Source organism: Apodemus sylvaticus, chromosome 15, assembly GCF_947179515.1.
Source record: "Apodemus sylvaticus chromosome 15, mApoSyl1.1, whole genome shotgun sequence".
NCBI classification, from domain to species: domain Eukaryota; kingdom Metazoa; phylum Chordata; class Mammalia; order Rodentia; family Muridae; genus Apodemus; species Apodemus sylvaticus.
In genome coordinates this window covers 10,353,445-10,375,528 of record NC_067486.1, presented here as the reverse complement: position 1 = coordinate 10,375,528, position 22,084 = coordinate 10,353,445, and the positions used below count along the sequence as shown (strand labels likewise).

At 39.1% G+C, this 22,084-nt stretch overlaps 1 protein-coding gene across 2 annotated transcripts in view; it reads right to left on the bottom strand.

Annotated features, from left to right (window-relative positions):
• Nucleotides 1-22,084, bottom strand: part of Grik1 (glutamate ionotropic receptor kainate type subunit 1) — a 425,830-nt gene that overhangs the window by 13,532 nt on the left and 390,214 nt on the right. The window contains exons 14-16 of one of the 2 annotated variants that reach the window (XM_052158962.1): nt 11,831-12,056; nt 3,680-3,930; nt 2,230-2,379 (exon numbers count right to left, since the gene is read on the bottom strand). In XM_052158962.1, coding sequence (XP_052014922.1) covers nt 2,230-2,379; nt 3,680-3,930; nt 11,831-12,056 — 627 coding nt within the window. Of the gene's footprint in view, nt 1-2,229; nt 2,380-3,679; nt 3,931-11,830; nt 12,057-22,084 lie in introns of those variants that run through there. The other variant, XM_052158961.1, reaches the window with a different exon arrangement.

Below are 22,084 nucleotides of genomic sequence, written 5' to 3'. Positions count from 1 at the left end.
CAAATGTGATGTATGTATAAACATCTTGAAAACCATAAAATACTATGTGAGTGTCAGAATTAGATAGCATACGGGCTAAAACAAATCCAAAATGCCATTTATTTTTTTATCTAAAATTTTTTTGAGACAAGTGTTTTGTAGTCCAGGCTTCCCTTAAACTCAATATGTGGTTGATCCTGATTTTCTAATCCTCCTGCTTTTACTTCTTGAGTGTTGGGATTATAGTCTTGTGTCTCCATAGAGCCATAGCTGGTTTTATACACAGCTGGGACTGGAACCACCATACAAGCTCCAATTGAGCTAGGTAAGCATTCTCCGAATGAGCTATATCCCCAGTCCTTCTAATGTTAACTTTGGAAGGCGATTGCTTCTTTACTCATTTCTGAATCAAACTTAAGAATGGTCTATGCAGGAAGGGGAATTTTGCTAGTTATTGCCAGTTTGAGTTTTCTCTATCATCAGTCACTCAGAAAATTTTATAGCCACTTTGGTGTATTAAATAGATTTTGGGAAATAAACTTAAGCACCTTGTGGATTCTGTCTGCTGAATCAATAAGTCATGAAACTGAGACTAGTGTAGCCTTTATCCTGCCTGGTAATCTGATTCTATTGATCCTGCAAATGTGAATTCTGATTAGGAACACACAGCAGCATTTTCCCACTTTAATAACAGTAAATAAATAGTAATATGATTTTTAGGTATTTTCATAAGAGCTACTTATTTAAAAATCAAGGCTGAGAAGCCACCAGTGTAGGAGTTAAATGTTCTGATCGTGTTTTACTGAGGAAATATAAAGTTGATTGGAAGGAGCTGTGACTAAGATTCTAGAACCCATTTAAAGCTAAGCAATAAGGTCATGCAGCGTGATTGTCCAGATGCCAAAAACCTCATTCTCTGGAATGTATTCTAGCGGATCACTTGGTGAGTCAAGAGGAAATCTGACAGAGAGCAAATACCAACCGATCCCATATTGAAAGGAGGGGAAAGGTAGCTCAATTCCCCTACTCTCTGCCAAGGGGAAACGAACTCAGTGAAAACAGCAGACACTCTGTCACACCAAATCAAGCATGCCATTGGCTTTCTGTGTCACCAAGCTGAGTTGGTATGGGACATTATTCACTTTGAATGCAGGTCGAAAATAAATCTGCAGAGATCTGTGACTAATGCATATGGAAATCGTCTCCAGTATTTATTTTCTCCACCTTGCCCGTCTCTGTGGCACACTTAGGATGTATTAATGATGGTGATGAGTCCAGGGAAATGAGTGTGAACTTGGCAAGGCTCAGAGAAGATGGTTTCCAGAGGGACTACTCTATCTTAGGCGAGTGGGAAGAAAGTGCAGGGAAGTTTGTGTGGGAAGATGTTCTTCATTGCACACGGTGAGTGTGGGTGAGCAGCGAACAGGAGATGTCATGCATTAATGCATAGTTTAGGACTCTGCTTGGCTCTTCTAGGAAATAGTACATGGCTTGAAAGTAATCAGCTTCTCAGTGGCTCTACACCTGCACATGACTGCGATCTGCTCTTTGAAAGCCTGATGTTGCTGAGTTTCTGTCCGGAAGTCATTTCTGACTGTGCTTCACATCCCTGAGAGAGGCTCAGGTTAGGTCATCCCCCTTTGGAATTCGAGTTCAACCATTGTTCTTTCAGTGATGGTTTCTGAATCTTTAAGAGCCAAGACACCTTTGAGGTTTTGGGTAAATCATGCATTTAAAAATCTTGGGACCAATTTAGTTAAATTTAGTTAAAAGTTAACAATGTTAGAGAGTTACTGGCATACTCGTTGAAAAGACATGGCTTAGAAAGTTTGAAATATGTAGGTCTAGAGAACGCATGAGACGGGGGAGGGAAATAAGAGGGGAAAGTTCAAAAAGATAAAAAGAAGTACACTGAACTAGCAATTTCCCTTGCAGTGCCTCAGTTTTTGCTTATGAAGAAAATGTCATTTATTTTTTAATGCATAAAGAAAGCACAAGATGACAGTTTTGGACAGAATACTTTTCTATCTATACATTCATCCAGGACTCTACATTCCCCTTATAAAACCCCGAATCAGTGTGTATTGCACATATGTTCCGGTCCCCTGACTTGAGAACCTGGCGTCGTGTCTGTACATTTTGTTAATATAAGGAAAAGGGGCAGACTTGCTACTTCCTCTCAATAGATGCAGGCACAAAGAACACCCATTACAAACGATTCTACCGGAAACAACTTTAAAAACAATCCAGTTATACAGTATGGACTGAGGACTGTGTCCGAATCCCCTTTTCCTCTCGTAATAGTTTACCACTCTCTACATCTGTAGATAAAGTAGTCCCGGAAGTGGAGTTGGTCGGATGCGTTTGTTTACACTGCAGTCCATAAAAGAAACAAAAAGCCTTGCATGCAAAAGAAATGGAGAAAATAAAGAAAGCGAATAAATAAAAGCACGAATGAATGTTCAAATGAAAAATTAAATCAAACGAAGCCAGCAGTTATGAAGCAGCACGTTAAAAGCATAATATATACAAGCTTTCATTTTTCAAATTAGTCACATAAAACAAGACACCCAAGAGCAAATTGAAAGGTAAAGCAGAGCAGTCCATTCTACCTATTAATTAAAGACAGTTTTCTATAATAGGGCCCAGGAAAGGGGTGCTCATAATCTCACAATTGCTTTTTTAATTCTGGGGAGGGTTTCCATAAAGAAACAAGATTATAATGAGTCATCCTATGCTTGGGTACTCAATACAGTTTGCACATAAAGAAAGTGGCTCTAGTATCTGATTATTAATCAAAGCCAGCCGTGCAATTTGCAGGGCTCTGTGCAAAATGAACACGTGGAAACTTATGTTGAAAATTATTAAGAGTTTCATGATATTTGTTTTAGAGGTAATAGCGCTTAGCTTTGAGATTCTAATGGTATCTTTAAATTAAACTAGTGGGTTTAATTTAATACACTACAATGTCCTGGAGCTCTGTATTTTATTTATTTTAGAAAGGAATTATCTTAAATCTCAGTCAGTTGTGGGTTTCTTACCCAAAGCATCTACGTTCTAAGCATGAATGCATAGGTAAAATGGATTGCCTACTGAAATTGCTCCATCATCTTAGATACAATTTTTAAAAATAAAGTCTCAAATATACTCCATTTTCATGCTTTGTTGTTTATCATATCCATAGTAAAAGTTACATAAGTAATCTTTCCACATATTGTATCTCAATGTAAGTAAATGACCATTTTTTTTAAAAAATACTGCTTTGTATTTTTTTATAGAAATTATTTGGCGAGAGTATCTGTGCTCAGAATGTATACTGAAGGGCTGATGACAATTCCCTCGTGTCTTCTGTCATTTTGGATTATGAGTCTCTTGCTCTTTCTATAGTTTCTATCTTAAGAGCAAATAACTGTTGAAGAAATCAACTGAGTTTGGAATTTCTGCACTGTCATTGCAAGTACTGCTAATTGGATTTGGTGGGCAAGACTCTTCCTTCTTCTCATTAATAAATAATAGAGCTGCAGAGCCTGCGGCACCTGGCAGGGAGTCAGTGCTCTTTGCTCTAACTCAGAAATGGTTCTTCTGGGCATCTAATTCAACAGACTGTTACACACGGGGAAGGAAGCATCCGTAACATTCTCAAACACAAGATAGCAAATTCAAAGTAAAAACTACCCTGTCTTAGAAAGAGAAGACTCACCTGCTCAATGTCATTGTTCTTCCGTGATTTGTATAAAAATTCTCCAATGGCTACAAACACAGAGAGGACAAGACCGGCAGCCAGAACAATGAAGATGCCCCCAATATTTTCCACTCCCAGAGCACTTGCTTCTTTACTGTCCTCTTCAGGGCAGCCATTTCCCCTCCACCATTTCTCTTTCATCATATGAAGCTTCCCCTCTTCTTGTAGCTGAAGAATGGCAATTGTAATTTTATCCCGGTAAGGGGAGCCTGAAAGTTGGGGGTGATTTGGATCTGGGTCACCACAGAGATAAGAAGATATCAAGACATTTCACTATCTTAGTGATAAGTACTGCAGAATTGCCTTGAAACCCTGATGAACAAATCTATCAGCCAAAGCCAGGAATGCCCACTCTTCTATCTTGAAGGCTCTAATTAATAAGAAAAAGGGGAGGTGCCATGTCCAGGTTTCTCATTCTAAATAAACGTTAAGTAGGAATTCTATGACATTTCTTTATTTTTTTTTATGTTTTGCTGAGTTCTTCACCAATCTTTTCACATGTCAAGGGATTTATTGCCTAGATTCTGTTTTTGCCCTGGCCTCTTGGTGATCTCTTATCTTGGCTGAGTTCTTTCTTCTGCTTCCCTATCTCCATTAGAGTTCAGCTGCAGCACCTCTCTGGCCAAGGAGAGCTAAAGTGATGGATGATATTTCTGCTCTTGTGTCATAAATATTCCCAACATGCTCCGCTTGCTGTCTTTCCCTAAATACACCGCAATAAGGCAACACTTTCAAGGCAGTAGCAATGCCACAGAGAGGAGTTTGGATGTAAGGGTCACTGAATGAAGCACATGCTCTCTTTTAACCCAAACTGAGTCATGACAAGCAAGGAATTTTACTTTTAAAAGATTTCAGATGTTTACAGTGGCTGATCCATAATGATTTATGTACCAATTAAGGTAAATTATGCTTTGGATAATTCTGAGTTGCTATAATGTTCTGTGGCAAGAACTTGGTAGTATTTATGGTCTGTCTTCTGGTAATGCCGTGGAAACTTTCATTATGAAGGTTTGGAAAGCACCAATGGAAATATATGGACATAGTTTCTTAGTTCTGAATTCCTATGTTAATCAATAGAAAAGAGACAAAACAAGATTCCTTTACTCATTTTTCCCCTTGGATGACAGCATTTTTGATGGAATTTCTTGTCCTCAGTGGTAGGAAGCTCCCTTTGCATACAAAATCTAAAGCCATTCCTGCTGGAGGCGAATTGAAAAGTCAGGGTCTTAAAAAAGGCAAAATCTTAGAAATAATAAAATCAAGACCATTTGTTAAAATGGTTTAAAGAAAATTAAAATCTGAAGGTATGAGTAAGAGCCAGAATCAACATCAGCTTTTCTGATTTCTTATATCTCAGTGCTATTCTGTGAAAGCACTCGCAGTTCCCTTCCCAGACTCACCGATGACTTATGTCCTATGTCATAGCTTAAATGCAATAAGCTCAGGTCTAATCTTCTGTCATCTTTCATTTATTCCTTCCTAAGACTTAAAAAAAATTGTCAACACATAAAATCTACCTTTAAAAGAAGAGTGAAATGCATTAGAGGGAGATTATAACTTGCCAATACAGAGTATGGATTTTTTTTTGGTGAGAAAATGGATTTTGAAAACGAAAGATATCCGCTCTTTGCTTAAACTTTCCCAGAGCAACGGGTAGAGGCAAAATTAGCAGCATTAATATCCCTAGAGTGTACAAGCAAATGAGAGAACCTGGAGTACATTGCTTTAAGGTACATGGAAATGCTCTGACGAGTGTGAGGGTGGTACTCCTGGTCATGGCTGCACAGTAGTCATAGTGATATACACAGTGGGTACTCAGTAAATGCTTGCTGTCACCCTCCTCCTGCCTTCAGGCTGCACAAGACCTAACACATTACAGACAGATGGAGATCCAATCTCTGCTTAATGTTGTTCTCTAAGGAAGGTAATTTCCAGCCCTCCAGTAACCTGTTTAAATCTTAACTGCTCCCATTCTCTTGAAGCTTTATTTTAAATCCCTCGGGAGGCACATTTCTAGAGCGTCTGCCCTGAGAGTCTCTAAGCAGCAGTTTTCAATTTTAGCTTGTGACTGGGCCAACTTTGCCAAGCTTCTATTATGGAAGAGGCTTCAGAGCCTCTGGGGACTCAGGGCAAGACCAGACATGGTGGACACCTTTTCACATCTGCTTATCTTTCAGCTTCAGTCTTTGTTATTGGTTAAGTGGTCGGATTGACATCAGAAGTGACTTCTAGCAAATCATTTGAAAAAAAAAAAAGTATCCGTACACATGGATCTTTCTGAATAGCAACTGATCATTCTTAAAGAATAAATTCATCATAAAAGAAGCATTTCTCAAATGTTTCCAGCAGCTGTAGTCCCCATGGATGAGTTCACTCTGAAGCCCACCATCTGTTCCAATTATTCCCTCATTGTTTTTGCTTTAAAAGCATGACAGGTTTATCACCACCATGAAAATCTCCTAGAGCGTATTTCTTTTCATCTAGGAAGGGTAGATGGAGGCTCTTTCATATCAACATTTGTTATAGGCAATGTTGGCGAAAGAGAGACGGGATGAGTATATGTTTAGGTCTCTCCATGTAATAGGTATCATGATATATGAATGTAGACAGACTCGTCACAGAGGCAGCCTCATTCATAGGAGGGCAGAAAGCAAGTCCTAAAGTGCTGTATTCATTCAGCAGAGCTACAGAGAGGATCAGCTCCCACGATTCCTGCCTCACACTACCATTGCACTGTCAGAAACTCAGAATTATGGACCAAACCTAAAGGAGGGCCTTACAGTTGCTCAGCACTCAGTGACAACTGAGTTGAATCCCCAGCCTCTAAATATTCCAGTTTTTAAAAGGAACACAAATTAGCATTCTTATGTGCACATACTACTATTCTCAGAGTGATATCCATTCCTATTTTCTAACATTTCTACTACACAGAAAATTTGGTGTCATAAAGGGATGGTAAAGGGATCAGATGGTAGAGGATAGAATGAGAAAGTTTCCAGTTTAAAGATGGCTGAATTGAGAAAATCTAGTTGCTACTCAAAAAGATACTGTGAGTCTCGTCAATCCTGAGGCCTGAGTTCTGCAAAGATTAAGGCGAAAACTCTTCCTGGTGGTTTTTCTGATGTATGCTTCATTTACTAAACCAGCTGTGAGGAACCATGAAGAACATTTGCACAACTTTTCCCATGTATGCTATCTAAAATGAGACGGGCCAAGCTGAGTTAGGGAGATAAGACATTGTTATAAGGCCCCCAAAGTCTACTTTGTCTATTTAGTTATTGTCCTATGACCTTCATGAGCCCCCTGAAGAATGCACTGGGTAAATGATATTAGAGATTCTCACTTGGAGAAGAACAACCAGGAATACGGCCATTTCCATCAGGAAGAGTCGTCAGAGTTATCCGGCCATCCAGTTCTAGCTCTCCGCCTGCTCCTTTTCCCGCGGCATGAACTGGCTTTCTCAGAGTGTGCTTACTGTTGCGCTCTCGCCTCTCACTGCTGTGCTCTCATTGACTCATCTCTGTGTCTTGGGAATACAGGTTTTTCCTCCTTGTTTCTGTGTCACCTGACCTTCAAGGTTCTTAAAAATATGTTTCTAATTGCCTATTTCTTATAACTGTTCACAGGCCATCTTGTCTATGGGTCCCACTGTCAGTTTGTATCCATGAGTTGATACTTATATTGTCTACATGCTTATGTGAACTACGTTTAGCACATGTTACATGACAAGTTTCTTCAAAGAGTTTTAAATCAAATTGATTTAAAACATAAATAAACATAGTCAAAGTTTATTTGAATACATTAGACTTAAATAGAAGAAATTATTCATTTTAAATTGACAAGAGTTTTCAGACATCTCCAAGACTGATAATACATTGGCCTATTGGCCTTTATTATTATTATTATTATTATTCTGTTATAACAGCAAAACTTTCAGTAAGTATTCACTCTTCAAGCTTGGTAAAGCTCATGTAATGGGTGTTCAACAATGCTTGGATGCTAAATCCAATAAGGGTTGCCCTAATTAGGTTTCTGTTGCTGTGATAAAGACTATGACCAAAAGCAACTTGGGAAGGAAAGGGTCTATTTCATCTTACAGCTGACAGTCTATCACTGAAGGAATTTAGGGTAGGAACTCAAGGTGGCTACTGCAAGCAGGAAATGAGGCAGAGGTCATAGATGGACACTGCTTACATGTTTTCCCCATGGCTTGCCTTCTTGTGCTCCTCAGGCCCACAAGCCTAGGGGTGTGGGGCCACCCACAGTGTCCTCGACTCCCCACACCAATAATTTATCAATAAAATGCCATCCAGCTTTACCTATAGGCCTATCTGGTGAAGGAATTTTCTTAATTGAAGTTTAATTTTCAAAGATGACCCTACCTGTGCCACACTGACATAATACTAACTATCACAAGGGTAAATGGGATAAAAGAACAGACATTATTTTGTTGCGATGCCTCTAAAAGGGTCCTATCCTTTGGTAAGTCATCTATTCTCTTGACCAGAGAGGTCATGGGGACCCCACGTATTGAAGTCTAGTCACTTTCCATTCTTCGAAGAGGAAGGTCAGTACAAGAAAAAATTCAGTGCTTCCTATTGAAGCAGTACCAGCAGCCAGACCTTGTCCTATCTTGGAACATCATACTACTGGTAGAAGAAAACTAAAGAAGTCTATTGCTGTATCCCCAGATTCCTAACAAGGAAGCTTGACAGAACATAATGAAAAGAGGTTAATTAGTTCCCACATACATGATCTAAACAGGCAGTGGGAAAGTATAAACAAAGGGTAAAATAATCATATCATAAGCCTGTTTAGTAGTAGTACAAGGACTCTCATTCTGACCTGGTTCCTACAGGATATCTGGTATTTCTAATAAGGCACAAAGTTTGTCATTCAGGTAACCAGCTTTACCCAATTAAAAAAGATGCCTAGAACATTACTAGGGAACTATACACCAACTGGCTGCCTTTAAATCTACCTTTTATCTTGATTTTCTCTTGCCTAAAATCCCCAAATATCTGTTTCTATAATACAATAGGCTTTTACCTTTCTGCTACTTACCCAAAACACATAAAACTATTTTGTTGTTGTTATTGTTGTTGTTGAGTGGTGCTAGCCTATTGCTCCATTTTCTTTCATTTTGTTCATGGGTTAGCTTAATGGTCAACTTGATATAACCTACATTTACCTAGGAAGAGATGCACTGTGAGGGATTGCCTACATTGGGTTGACCTGTGGGCATGTCTGTGGGGGAGGGTTGTCTTAAGGAAGTTAATGCTATTGGAAGACCCAGACCACCGTGGGCAGCACCATTCCTAAGCAGGGGTCCTTTCATTGTATTAAGAGTAGAGAACTGAGCTGTACACAAGTAAGCAAGTAAACACACCTACTTTCATTTCTCTCTGTTCTTGAATGTGGATGTGACTGGGCTCTCCCTGCCATCACTCTTGTGATTGCCCTGGGACAATGCCCTGCAGATGGGATTGGAATTGGAATAAGCCTCTCTGCCTAAATGGCATTTTGTCAGTGAATTTTAATATCACGGCAACAGAAATGGAACCGGAACACCGCCCAAAGACTATTCATAAATACTCACTATTCAAATAGCTAAATTAGCCCGCAGTTTTAAAAATAATATTGGAATATTTATTTTCCCTTGCAAAAGTCATGCCTCAAAACTGCTAAGCCCCAGATCTGGTGATTACTGTTTAGATGGAACTCATATTATGTGTGCTGAAGGTAGAGGCAAGTAACAAATGCAGTCAAGTTCAATGAAGTCTATTATCCAATGTGACTGGAGCAAGTATCCCCAGGAGGGTTTGTGAGATATTAAAACTGGTGGCTGGTCTTGACTAAGTTGGTTGTGCCCTTCCCAGCAACATTTGCAGCCATATGCTAACTCTTTCATTTATTCCCTGAATTTTAACCTGCTTAAGTGTGTATCTTCTGGAGCTGAGCAGCTCCATATCCTGACAATGCTTTGCAAGGTTTTAATCCCCTGCCAGGAAAAGATCTGCTTCTAATAAGCTCTTTGGACCAGGTAACAAGGACTTTTTTTTTTTTAAATGGTATCCTTTGAACAATGGATGACAGGTCAGACCACTCCTTTGTCTTTGCTCATTTCAAACAAGTACAAGAAGAGATATCTAAGGAATCTACCATGAATGTTTGGTTGCTTTTTGGGGGGGCAATGTGGAGTGAAGGCCATTAGTGATAGCTAGTCAAAATGCAGAGAACAAATGACTCAAATGACCAAGCCATTGATGCATCTACAAACACAAAACAACTCCTGCACATAAGTTTCAGGGAACTTTGTGGAAGAGGGGGAACAAAGACTGTAAGAGAAAGAGGACCAGGATTTCTGCTATAAGCTTGTGTGCCACCTAGTCACGATAGAAAATCTGCACCTTTGAAATGTCAAAATGGCTGCCTGAATAAGACTGGAACTATTCCAGTAGCAGTGTGACATCCTAGTGTAGACAGGGGTGGGTGGGATCTCACGGATTTCCCTCTAGATTAAGAGCTACAGCAATTAGCCACTGCCCAGAGAGGGAGAATTAGCTTTCCCCAGGGATGAGCTCCCATTTGTAATTCAGTAATGATCAGCTCTAGAAACCTACATGCAGGCATATGCAGCATTTACATGTTTACTCACTTATATGTATATATAACAGCAATGGTTAAAAAGGAGGAGGTGATGAATTTGAAGGGAAGCTGACATGGAACAGTAGGCAGAGAGAGAAATTATGTAATTTATATTTTTATTAAATTAATTCAGTTTAGGATATGTTAATATCTTAAGCGTAAAATAATGTGCAGCCAACCTGGTAGTGCAACCAAAGCTCTTTATTTAACTAATTAATAGTAATATGGTGAATATTGTTGAATCTGGGTTGAATACAGTTTTTAAAAGAAAGTTAATTTAGTTGTTAGATGATTAATATTAGGAAATTTATTTCACCTGAATGATGGCTTTGGTTTTGGTTGAGAAAATGAAGCATCTGGCCATACTTGTTCTTAAAGTTCTCTGGCTCTACTGCTGAGTGATGGGAAAGCCCTCTTTTAGACAAGTCACGGTCTCTAACTGCCTGCAGTTGATAGCATTCTCTGGTACCACTCAAGCAAAACAACCAGCTTGACTCATGATCTGTCTTGGCTTCTAAGCAGTGAAGTTTATGATCCCTGCCTGATATTGACAGTCACACTGCATAATCCCTGTCAAACATGGCAACAAAATACAGACAAATAAATCAAACCTACCTAGGGCTCTTATCTGTCTGGCTTGGCTGCCACTGTAATCCTTTGCTACTGGATTAATTCACAGTTCTAGATGGCCTTATTTCTCTACATTGGATTACCAAAGCTTCACTTGAGAGGAACAGGCTGTCTTTACGACAGAACATCATAAGTACAGTTTTCTTTATAGTGAGACAATAGGAAGAAGTCTTCTAAGGAGAAAGATCAGTAATTTTCCCCCGAGCATAGACCCCTTTTCTGCTTGTTCCTGCTACTATCATGGAATAGGAGAGTAGATGGGTATGTAGTCCTTTCAGGCGGTATGGTCTTGAGGAGGCACTGTACTGTTGAACAGAACAAATAGAAATATCTGGATCTTTTAGGCAGGTCTTCTTTGACTTGTGTTTATTGTCTGAGAAAAGTTTAAATATTAATTTCTGCCTCTTTCTTTAGACAAATATGGCATTGTTTTCTCATTTAGCCCCCTCCATGTAGAGTTAGTTTTCATCTATATCTAGAATTAATTTCCTTATATTCTACTAGAATTTAAGTTATAAAAACTAGATACATAAGATAGTCAAGAAAATAATGAATGAAGATTAAAAAGAAAAAAATGGTTCTTTAAAATATTGCTGGTCAGAATAAAATCTATATAAATCTTAAATAGTTACATTATGGTAAGATATAAAATAAATAGTATTTGAAAATTTATTAAAGTATCTGAGATTCCTCAATTTAAATGACGCTTATCTTTTAAAATAGACATCTCTCTTCCTTGTTAGCCAGCTACACATTGTACTTCTCAACATGCTGAATACTTGTAATCAATACCACCCAACTTTTCCTTGGCTCATGCCTTGCCCCTCTTACCGATGGGTGTCCCGACTCCATAGCCTTTGGAGTCTATGAGGCCCCCGATCTGAGTGAGGTTGCAGTTTCTCTGCGTCACATACTCAATGCTGGTGGATTCCATCAGCAGGGCGTAGTCGGTGGTGAGCACCCTTTGGATGCCCTCATCGCTGTTTTTAACCAGGGCGCTCTGCTGTCTACTGCTCATAAAAGCCCACATTTTCTCATACGTAGAGATTTTTGATTTCTGCAGAGAGAACAAAAGGACACCCACCAGCAGAAGAGTGCTGAAAAAAATCACCTAAGGCTGTTCACCATCCACGTGGATCAAATAATAAAGGGGAAACTCTCTGTACATGGGAATCTGGTGGGATGATGTTGGGACTTCAGTCTTACAGGTAACTGAGAAGAGATTATTCTGTAATGAAGAAAACCTGGATTTACTTAGATAGATATGGAAGAAAAGGAGACGTTGGCAGATGGATATCATGGCTCAAGGTTTTCTTCTCAACTTTTGGTTAGGAAAAAGAAGGAAGACAAGTTTCAGTAATAGTGTTTGTCTAATGCATGGTTGACATTGGAGATAGTACTTCACGGTCTCCTGGCCCAAGCTGAGGATGTCTCTCTCCAGACCTCTAGGCATTGATCCTACTTCCCTTCAGTGACTGGACTTATTGTTTCTGGGTATGGAAGTCCCAGTGGCCAGCCAGCACTTCTGTGCTAGGGATAGCCTGGGATATGTCATTTGCATCTTCTGCTTATTTGTGAAAGAAATGCATTCATGGCTAAATTTTCTACAATATGAAGCATGTAAATGCTCTTTTCTAGTTTGTATTCAAACCAGAAGCCTCTCTCTACTTTTTATGTATATAATTTCTCATTGCAATCATTTTTTTAGATAACAAGGGCTGCATATTTCATTTGAAAGTGTTCTATGATTTTCATGTCTTTTATTCAGCTTTTTAGTATAGTCAATAATAGACTATCTATATGATATATTATATATGCAGCTATACATAGACACAATTACCTCATTATCTTCTTTTCTTTGTTAAAACATACTGCCTGCATTTCCATATTGCTTAGATATGAATTTCCATTCTTTTGAATATCTATGATTAGGCATTTTACATTTTTACTCTGTAATTTCCATAATGTTTCAAGTTTTCTCCCTGAATTTGTCTTCATTTGCATCAGTACACCCTCCCATCTATTTCAAAGATCAATGCCATCATGGAAATTACTGATGTTTTCAAGCTAAAGCATGTAGACTCCTTGGCAAGGCCAGGGAATATCATCCTAGGGGTACAGAGAAACTTAAAACAGGATTCGGAGCTGCAGACACAGAATGAATACCTTGTGAATAAGCTCTAGTGGTTGTTAATGCTCAAATATTCCCAACTTACTCGACTCCTAAGTCTGTGTAAGACCTGTGTTAACAGAATAGGCCTTATGAGTTAGGGAGGTGGGGGACAGATGGCTTTTGTTTGGATTGTTAGGCATTTAAAGAGCCCCATGAGGACGATCGTATGAGATAGATAAGAATTCTATACACATACCTTGTACAAGGTGATGATTTATAGGATCCATTCTATCATGATGAAGCTCCTGAGACTAACTCCACAGCCCCAGGGGATATGCAAATCGGAGCTAATGTTTCCACAACAAAGGTGTGTCCTGGGTACCAGGGCTGATGCATCATTTGTTGTATGGTTTTAACCTTAAAGAGTCTGATACCACTAAGTTCCTTTTTTTGTTTTCACTGTATTTTATAACACTTTATTAGGAAGGAACCTATGTCAGCTCTGCTATGCAAACAATGACAGAGATCAAGGGAAACACAGCAGGGATTGTGTAGACAGTAATATGCACTGTCCTTTATTCTTAACGAAGAGAAGAGCTACTATACAAAAGCGGGGAGGTCACTCTGTCTTTTCTGTAGCAAATGTATGTCTGGGAAAATTATTCTGTCATCAGGAAACTACCTTAAGGGGAAATAATTTTCTTTGAAGCATGAAATTTTAAAGTTATCAGAGACATTAGAGATAGATTCACTTAAACTATCATTTTTATAGATGAGGAACTTCTGGTACAGACTGTTCGAAGACTTCAGAAAAAAAAACAGTGAAAGTTAACATGAGAACAAATTCTAGACCCCAGGAATCCCAATATTTCATTCACTGTTCTTTCCACTGATCCATTGTGACTTGAGTGAGGTAGATGTTTATATTGCCAAAGTTTTTTGACAATGACTTTAATCTTACTTAATCTACATGTGAAAAAATAATATTCATTAAAGTACCTTCATCCTCCATAGAGCTTTGGCTAGTTGGTTTTATGTTGATGCAGCATGGACATCAGCTTCCAAATAAAAATTTCACAGACTATTTATTTTTTTATTACTTAAATGTATTAATCTGAATTTTGTGGTTAGAAAAGTGGAATTTTGCTTTGTAGAAGTAAGAGACATAAACTAATGGCCATGGAAGGAAAAGCTATCTAGAGACTGTCCCACCTAGGGATCCATCCTATCTGAAGACACCAAATCCAAATACTATTGATGATGCCAAGAAGCATTTACTGATAGGATCCTGGTATAGCTGTCCCCTGAGAAGCTCTGTCAGAGACTTATTAATACAGATGTGCATTCTCGCAGCCAACCATTGGAGGAGTTATGGGAAGGACTGAAAGAGCTGAAGGGGTTTGCAATCCCATAGGAAGAATAACAATATTGACAAACCAGAGTGTCCTCCAGAGCTTCCAGGGGCTAAACCACCAACCAAAGAGCACACATGGGAAGACTCATGGCTTCAACTGCATATGTAGCGGAGGATGGTCTTATCTGGCATCAATGAGAGGGGAGTCCCTTGATCCTGTAGAGGCTTGATAGCCCAGCATAGGGGAATACTAAGGCATTGAAGCAGGAGTAGGTGGGTGGGGGAGCACCCTCATAGATGCAGCGGGAGGGGAACAAGATAGGGGGTTTGCAGAGGGGAAACTGAGAAAGGGGATAACATTTGAAATGTAAATAAATAAAAAAATAATAGTAAACAGATAAATAGAAGAAATGGCCATTTTATCCATAGTAAATGGACAGCATGAGGAGACCTTCAAGTTATGCAATCACTAGGAGATAGTGGATTTTCCATCACAGGATATCTACCAAGAGATATTTTTGCTGGGAAGTTTCACTCGAGGATTCTCCAAGCCCAGTGCTCTGCTTTCTAGATCAGATCCTTTATGGAAGAGGTTTCAGGGGAAGTGACACACGAGGTCATAGTTGGTAGCTAGATTAGACACTACACCAAAGGCATCTTTTTCCCTTATCCCCTAGTTCTATCTACTGTAATGCTGTGTTCAGTAAAGATTATTATTTTGCCAGGCCCTAAAATAGCATTTTCAGAGTAAATTTTGTGTATGCTTTCTAATAGATATTTTTATTAGTTTTCAAGATGAGACTCTTAGCACGTCTTCAAATTATTCGTATGCTTTCCTAAAATTATTGTAAATGCTGAAAGACCAAACTGAGTGTTTAAATGACAGCTTTACCTTTCCAGATCGTCTCTAGCCTGAGTCAGCCTCCTGAATTACTCTAGATAATGCAGGATATTATTACACCATGGGAGCAATGGTTGTCTCTCACTGAATATGTCAAAAACCATTTACAACACTCGGATCCTTAGAGGACACAGGCTCAGATGAAATTCTTTGGCTGGTTTAACCTGATTATATACCTGTCTTTATGCCAATAAACACATTTGACAGATAATAGCATTTCTTATCTATTATAGGGTGGGGTCACTGTGATAATGCTGATGATTACTTATTTCTTACTTCCCACCATGTGATGCATGCAGGCTTAGTACTCTCTGGGCGGTGACTTACAGTGTGTATGTAGGCAGTTACAGTTGAGAATAGCGATAACAGTGGGCACAGACTTGTTTACCATGCAATGTGGCTTGCTCTGAGCATGGTGCATGTCCTCATTCCTTTAATGAGAAAGGTAGCATAAGATATCGGCCTTACAGAGGCAGAAATAGACTACCACACTGAAAAGTGATAAAGCTGGGTCTCATTCTAGTACTCTTATTCCAGAGTCTAGGTTCTTCATCAAAGGGAATTTATTTGCTCAAATACTCATAGCAAGGTGAATATTTCAGCAGACCAAACTTATCTTCCTAAGAAATGACTCAAACATTTGTAAGGAGCTGTCTGTTGTAGGAGAGATGTTGTAGATCTTGCTCTTAGCCTATCACACCTGGAGACTTTTTAATGACTTTCAATAGGCTCTATTCATTTAGACAAAAATTCAATGTTTCAAGGTATGCAGATATGGAACCTGAAAGACAATGTGGATATATTTGTACTTTGTTTAGTCCTTTCTAGCATTTGATTTATTTATCGGTTTTCAGATACTGGGTTTTTGTGTCAGGGTGTGAGGATGGACAGAGCTCAGTAGTATAGCATGATTCTAAGATTCATAGAGCCTCCATATTATAGAAACATCTTTTCAATGTTTCATTTATATTGAGATAAGCATTGCTTATCACGGCATTTCCCCCAACCGAGTCACAGCACATCTACAGGGAGAAAATATGACCCCATTAGCAGTGTGAAATCCTGCTTCAGGCCACAGTACTTGGAAGTCTTATGTACAGATCCATGTTTACAGATTTTTTTCACTTATTTTCATAAGACTACACACATTCACATTAGGAATATGATACTGAGATTTTCTCTTTGGCATTGTGTCAAAAGTGGCCTTATACGTGTGCTATGTGTCATACAGAACTCATCCATGACCAAAATAATTCTCTATCAAGTCTTTCCAGTAGACAATTGAGAAATCCTAATCTTTAAAAATACCTTTAGAAGTTGACAAAAGATTTTGTCAATTCAGAAGTCAAGCCTAAGAAGCCAGCATACAGAGGAGAGTGCCTGCCTTAAGGACAACTATTTCATTTAAAATAATGAAATTTCATGACATGGTAATTTCCCACACCATGGTAAAACATGGTTTAATTTAACAATTATTGTTTGAAGCAAGACCATTAGAAGATGTCATCTGTGGTGTTGTGGGGGGGGGGGTTCTGCCTTTCCAGGTATGATCATTGTGTCAGATCATACTCTTACCTTGAATCAACAGAAAGTTATGACATTTGAAGGTTCTCTGAAACAATTTCATTGGTTCCCTTCAGGGAATTCTCCTGATGAGACTTTGCTCAAATATCTTTGCTCAAATCTGTCTCATGTTTTTTTTTTTTTTCCTGTCTTGAGTTAAAAGATTGCTACATTACAAGCAATATACCAGGCTTCTTAAAAGGTTAAGTTAAATTGAGCTTATAGATATTTCCTTCCAAGTGAATACATTTTTATTTTCTGACTCTAATAGTAAAGGAACCCAAGTTTTCAAACAAGAAGATGTTATGGGAAGAATGTCCTCCTATGTAGAAAAGTTTGAGGACTTTCTCTTCTCTTTTGTTTCCTGCTGGTATTGTCTGAACTCTGTCTTTCTGTGATAACTTCAGTTCCACAGGTACTGGGCTCCGTGATTTCCTTGAAATAGCTTTAGCTTTGCTGATGGCACTAACCACTTGCTGCAGAGAGATTATAGAGGTTACCATTCCTAATTCTCACAGCTGCTTCAAAGTCCCTAGACCACAAAAGCCAGAAATGGCAAGTCTGTGATGATTTTTTAAAACCCATTTTATCCCCATCATTTCTGGCAGAATGGAGATCTAATCTCTGTAATCCTCTGGCTTGAGTCTGGGAGGACAGCAACTTTTGACAAGGGAAGATTCTACTGAGAAGTACTTCTTACATGACTATTTCATAGCCAATTTGACCCACAGGAAGTCTTACGTTCATCTCACTTCCTGTCTGTGCAATGAGAGCTGTACTGTATTTAACAAGTTCCACCTGGTGTGTATGGCTGCCGTACTTCAGATCTCCAAGCTTTGCAGAAGGGTTTTTAAGCCTCCCCCCCCCCCCCGCCCCCACCTTCTACCTTGCTGGCGTCCAGCTTGGTGCTGACATTTTGGAGACACTCAAAAAAAAAAAAAAAATACAGGGCTGAGGTAAATTGACCTGCCTTGCAGAAGTCTAAGGACTGGCCTCTCCCAGCTGCTGCTAATCTGCCAGATGGGAAATGTCTGTGAATGAAGTGAATGTATTCAGGAAAGGTGTCCAAACCCAGGGCTTTCTCTCTGGCAAGACTACTGGCTGATCTTGGGTCCTGGTTCTGGCTTGGGATTTAACAGACAGCACATGATCTAGAGATTACTGAACAAGGAGCTTGATTGAAGGCCAGAACAGGGTAAAAATTTAAGTCTACAGAGAGTGAATCTGTGAGGAATTGATGATAATAGTGATAGTTTTTAAATTGCTTACCATCTGATAAGGAATTGAGTAAGCATATTCCCTCCATTGAGTCCTGTAACCCTGAAAGTCGTCTCATGGCTTAGATATTAACTTCAATTTTACAGGCAAGGAAGTTAAGGTATGGAAAACTGGAGTGCCCTGTCAAGGTCTACATAATTAATTAGTGAGATCTAGATTTGAATCCACGCTATACGGCTCTAGATGCTGCCTATCAGTGATTCCCTGGAGACATTAGAATATAACCCAGTATTTGATAATTTGAGAGTAGTACATTTCCTGAGATGACCTATGGTATTCCTTATGTGTGAAACATGCATTAAAACAATACCCTCCTGGGAAGGCAGTTCACAGAAGGTGTCTGTAAATAATTGTTTCGGGTCTCACCTATCTCCTTACATCTCTGCCTAAAGAGTATTTTTTGGGGGGAGGTGACATACTATATTGTCATTGTGACGCTAAAGTTAGGTCCCTTCCTTTATTTAATAAGGCAATGAATAGTTAGAAAAAGGAGAAAGAACAGCTTTGTGCATAGGCATCATTTCTAGTTTCTATGAGAGATACAGAAATAATGTCCTTTCTGGAAGGAAAGGTGTAATCGGATATAGTGGCTATCAGTTCACTTTGCTAGAAAGCACAGAAAAAGGCCAGGTGGGTGTAGAAAATTTATCGTGAAGCAGCATCTACAGACCTGAACCTGTGTACTGACTGCTCCTTGATTCTGCCTCCTGTGATGTTGATGGTGGCCCCAGGAAGTCAGAAGAGCAGCAAGAGCCTTACCTGTTCAGAGTCTTGCAGTGATTAGAAGGGATAAGCCGTCAACCAGCAGAACAGGGAAAACAGTGTCAGAGTTAACACTGGGTTGCTAGCCAGCCTCATTTCATGCCAAGTACTAACAAAAATGTTGGTTGACAATTTCTGCTGCGTCTGTTGAATTAGTGAATAATGAATTTTCTGACTGACAAACTTGTCTATAAATAAAGTCATGGCAACGAGAGCACAGTAGTCCCCTGATACCTAATTTCCTAAACAAACCAAACAGTACCTTGGCAACTGGTGAATTCTTCAGCCTGTCCCTACCCATGGTTTGCTAATTGTCCTTGGAATGAATGTCACACTTTGATCAAATAGGCTATTATATGATCCCTGGTGATTAAAACTTTAAGATTCACAGTGGCCATGAACTTCTGAAAATATAATGTATAATAAATATCATTAGTTCTCTGACCTTGGCCAAACAAGTACAGTTATTATTTTTCTTATGATCAGTGTCCCTAGAATTTCGGGAAGTCTGTTTAAAGTTTTCTAGAACTTTGTGTAACATAAGCTATGTTTCAATCTCTGACTTTCTGTGTGTCTTTCTGTGTCTGTCTGTCTGTCTGTCTGTCTGTCTCTCTCTCTCTCTCTCTCTCTCTCTCTCTCTCTATATATATATATATATATATATATATATATATATGTACATATATATGTATAGTATTTGAAGACCAATATGTTGGTCCATATTGTCCACATACAAATTACTCAATGAAAAAAGTGTAAAACGCTTTTCAATCTAAGACATCAGTCTCCATGACTTAGTTTTTCCTTAAAGGTCATCAAAAGGGTTTATAAGACGACTCTGATGTTAGGACACTTACTGCTCATCCAGAGAACCTAAGTTCAGTTCCCAGCACCCATACTGGGAAACTCACAACTTCTTCCTGTAACTGTAGTTCCAGAGGATCTATGCTCTTTGTTTGCTTCTGTGGGCTCTTACACTCATGTATATACATGAACACACACACACACACACACACACACACACACACACACACTAAATATATACATCTTTCAAATGTCAGCTAATCCACACTTAACTGGAATCTAGATAACGGAATAGGGAAACTCACTTGGGCTATTTTAGAAACATAAATTTTGTTGATTTAAGAAAGAATTGAGAATTCTTTTTAAAGAATTTTTCTTTTTTAAGAATTTTTAAGAAAGAGGTATTCTGGAATATAAGGTATCTTGCTGTTTGTAAGAATGTCAAAGTGTAGAAGAAAATGCTGATGGGTTTTGATTTAAATGTTTGCAGGCAATTTTCAGCCCCACATTGAAGCAACACTATAGTAAAACCATCCCCTGAGAGTGGTTCTTGGCAGTAACATTATGTGGACAGCTTTCCTTATTAAATTCTGGTAAGTGATTTTATTTTAAACTGCTATTTTAGATGTAGAATCATTCTTGGTCAGTGAGATGATTCAGAGGGTAAAAGTACTTATAACCAATTCTGATAATCTTAATTTCATGCCTGGAGTCCATATGGTGAAATCAGAGAACTGAGTTGTCCTCTGACCTACACACTCTTCATAACGCACATACATGTTCTCTCTGTTCTCTCTCTCTTTCTCTCTCTCTCTCTCTAAATAAACAAATGTAAAATACTTAAAAACCAAACGAAACCACCTTGCTATAGTCTAGAGAGAAAATGTGAGGAATCAGTACATTTTGTTTGGTTGTGGATTTTGGTAATAGCCATGGCCCCGACAACTGCCAATTCTTTAGCTCTGGAATGGTTTGAACCCGCCTTGGAAATGAAGGGACAGGAAAGGGTGCTGAGGGCTGTTCTGGGAAAAGACAGTCACTGATGTGTGATCCAATGTGAAATGTCTTTTTCGTGACTGAGTGGTCTTTCTGTTTCTGCTTCAGCCACCAGCTAGAATGTGCTAGGTTAGACCAAATCCTACCACTCAGGATTGCTTCTTGCTTTTGCTTAAGGCAGTGGCTCTCAGCCTTTGTAATGCAGTGACCCTTTAACACAGTTCCTTATGTTGTGGTGACCCCCCAACTATAAAGTTATTTTTACTTGCTACTGTTATGAATTGTAATGTAACTATCGGACATGTAGGATATCTGATATGCATTCCCCGTAGATGGGTTGTTTGACCCCTGCTTTCCCCAAAGGGATCTCAGCCCACAGATTGGGAAATGCTGCCTTAAAAAGAGCTAAAGGCGGGGAGAAATGGAGGCCTCGAGACACAGTAAAGATGACATTGATGGGATTGAGTCCTTTTACTTGGAACTGTTGTCACGGAGTGACTGAACTCTGGCTGAAACTATCCCAACAGCTAAAAGGCTGGGCCATTTCCTTCTCTTGTAGGACAGCCTAGATTGTGAACTCTTGACGCTTCACCCTCTGATGCTTTCTGACATCTTGCTTCCCCCAAGGGGAAAACAAAATCAGATTCAGTACTTGTTTTCTTTTTGCAAATGAATTCCTTCTTGATAAACAGGGTTCCTGGGCCACAGGCTGACACTGAAAGTGGGAGACTTGGTAAACGGGACTCTTCTGTGGGTCTGTGTTTCTAGCCACCTGTCCTCTCCCTGCATGTATGTGTGCATGTGCTTGTGTGTACTTGTGTGCATGTGCATGTGCATGAGTGTCTGTGCTTGAGTGCATGTGTGTGCTTATGTGCATGTTCGTGTGCTGGTGTGGATGTGCCTGTATGTGCTTGTGTGTATGTGCATGTGTGTTTGTGCTTGTGTACATGCATATGTGCATATGTGTGTGTACATATGTGTGTTTGTGCTTGTGTGTGTGTGCTTGTGTGCATGTGCATGTTTGTGTTCATGCATGTGTGAGTGTGTGTGTACATCTGTCTGTCTTTCTGTTTGGATGTCTATTGTCTCTATCTCTCTTAGATAATATATTCTACATTTTGCATTTACTGTGAACATGTTTTTAATAGACCCTCTATGTACTAGTTACTAGTTTGTACTGTGAATATATTTTTCACTACCTACTATATACCAGTCACTAGATTGTGTTCTGGTTATACATTAGTAAAACAGAATAGGAGTTCTCCACCCTCGAAGAGGAAACTTTCTAGATCTCTCTGAAGTTGACTTAGCTTT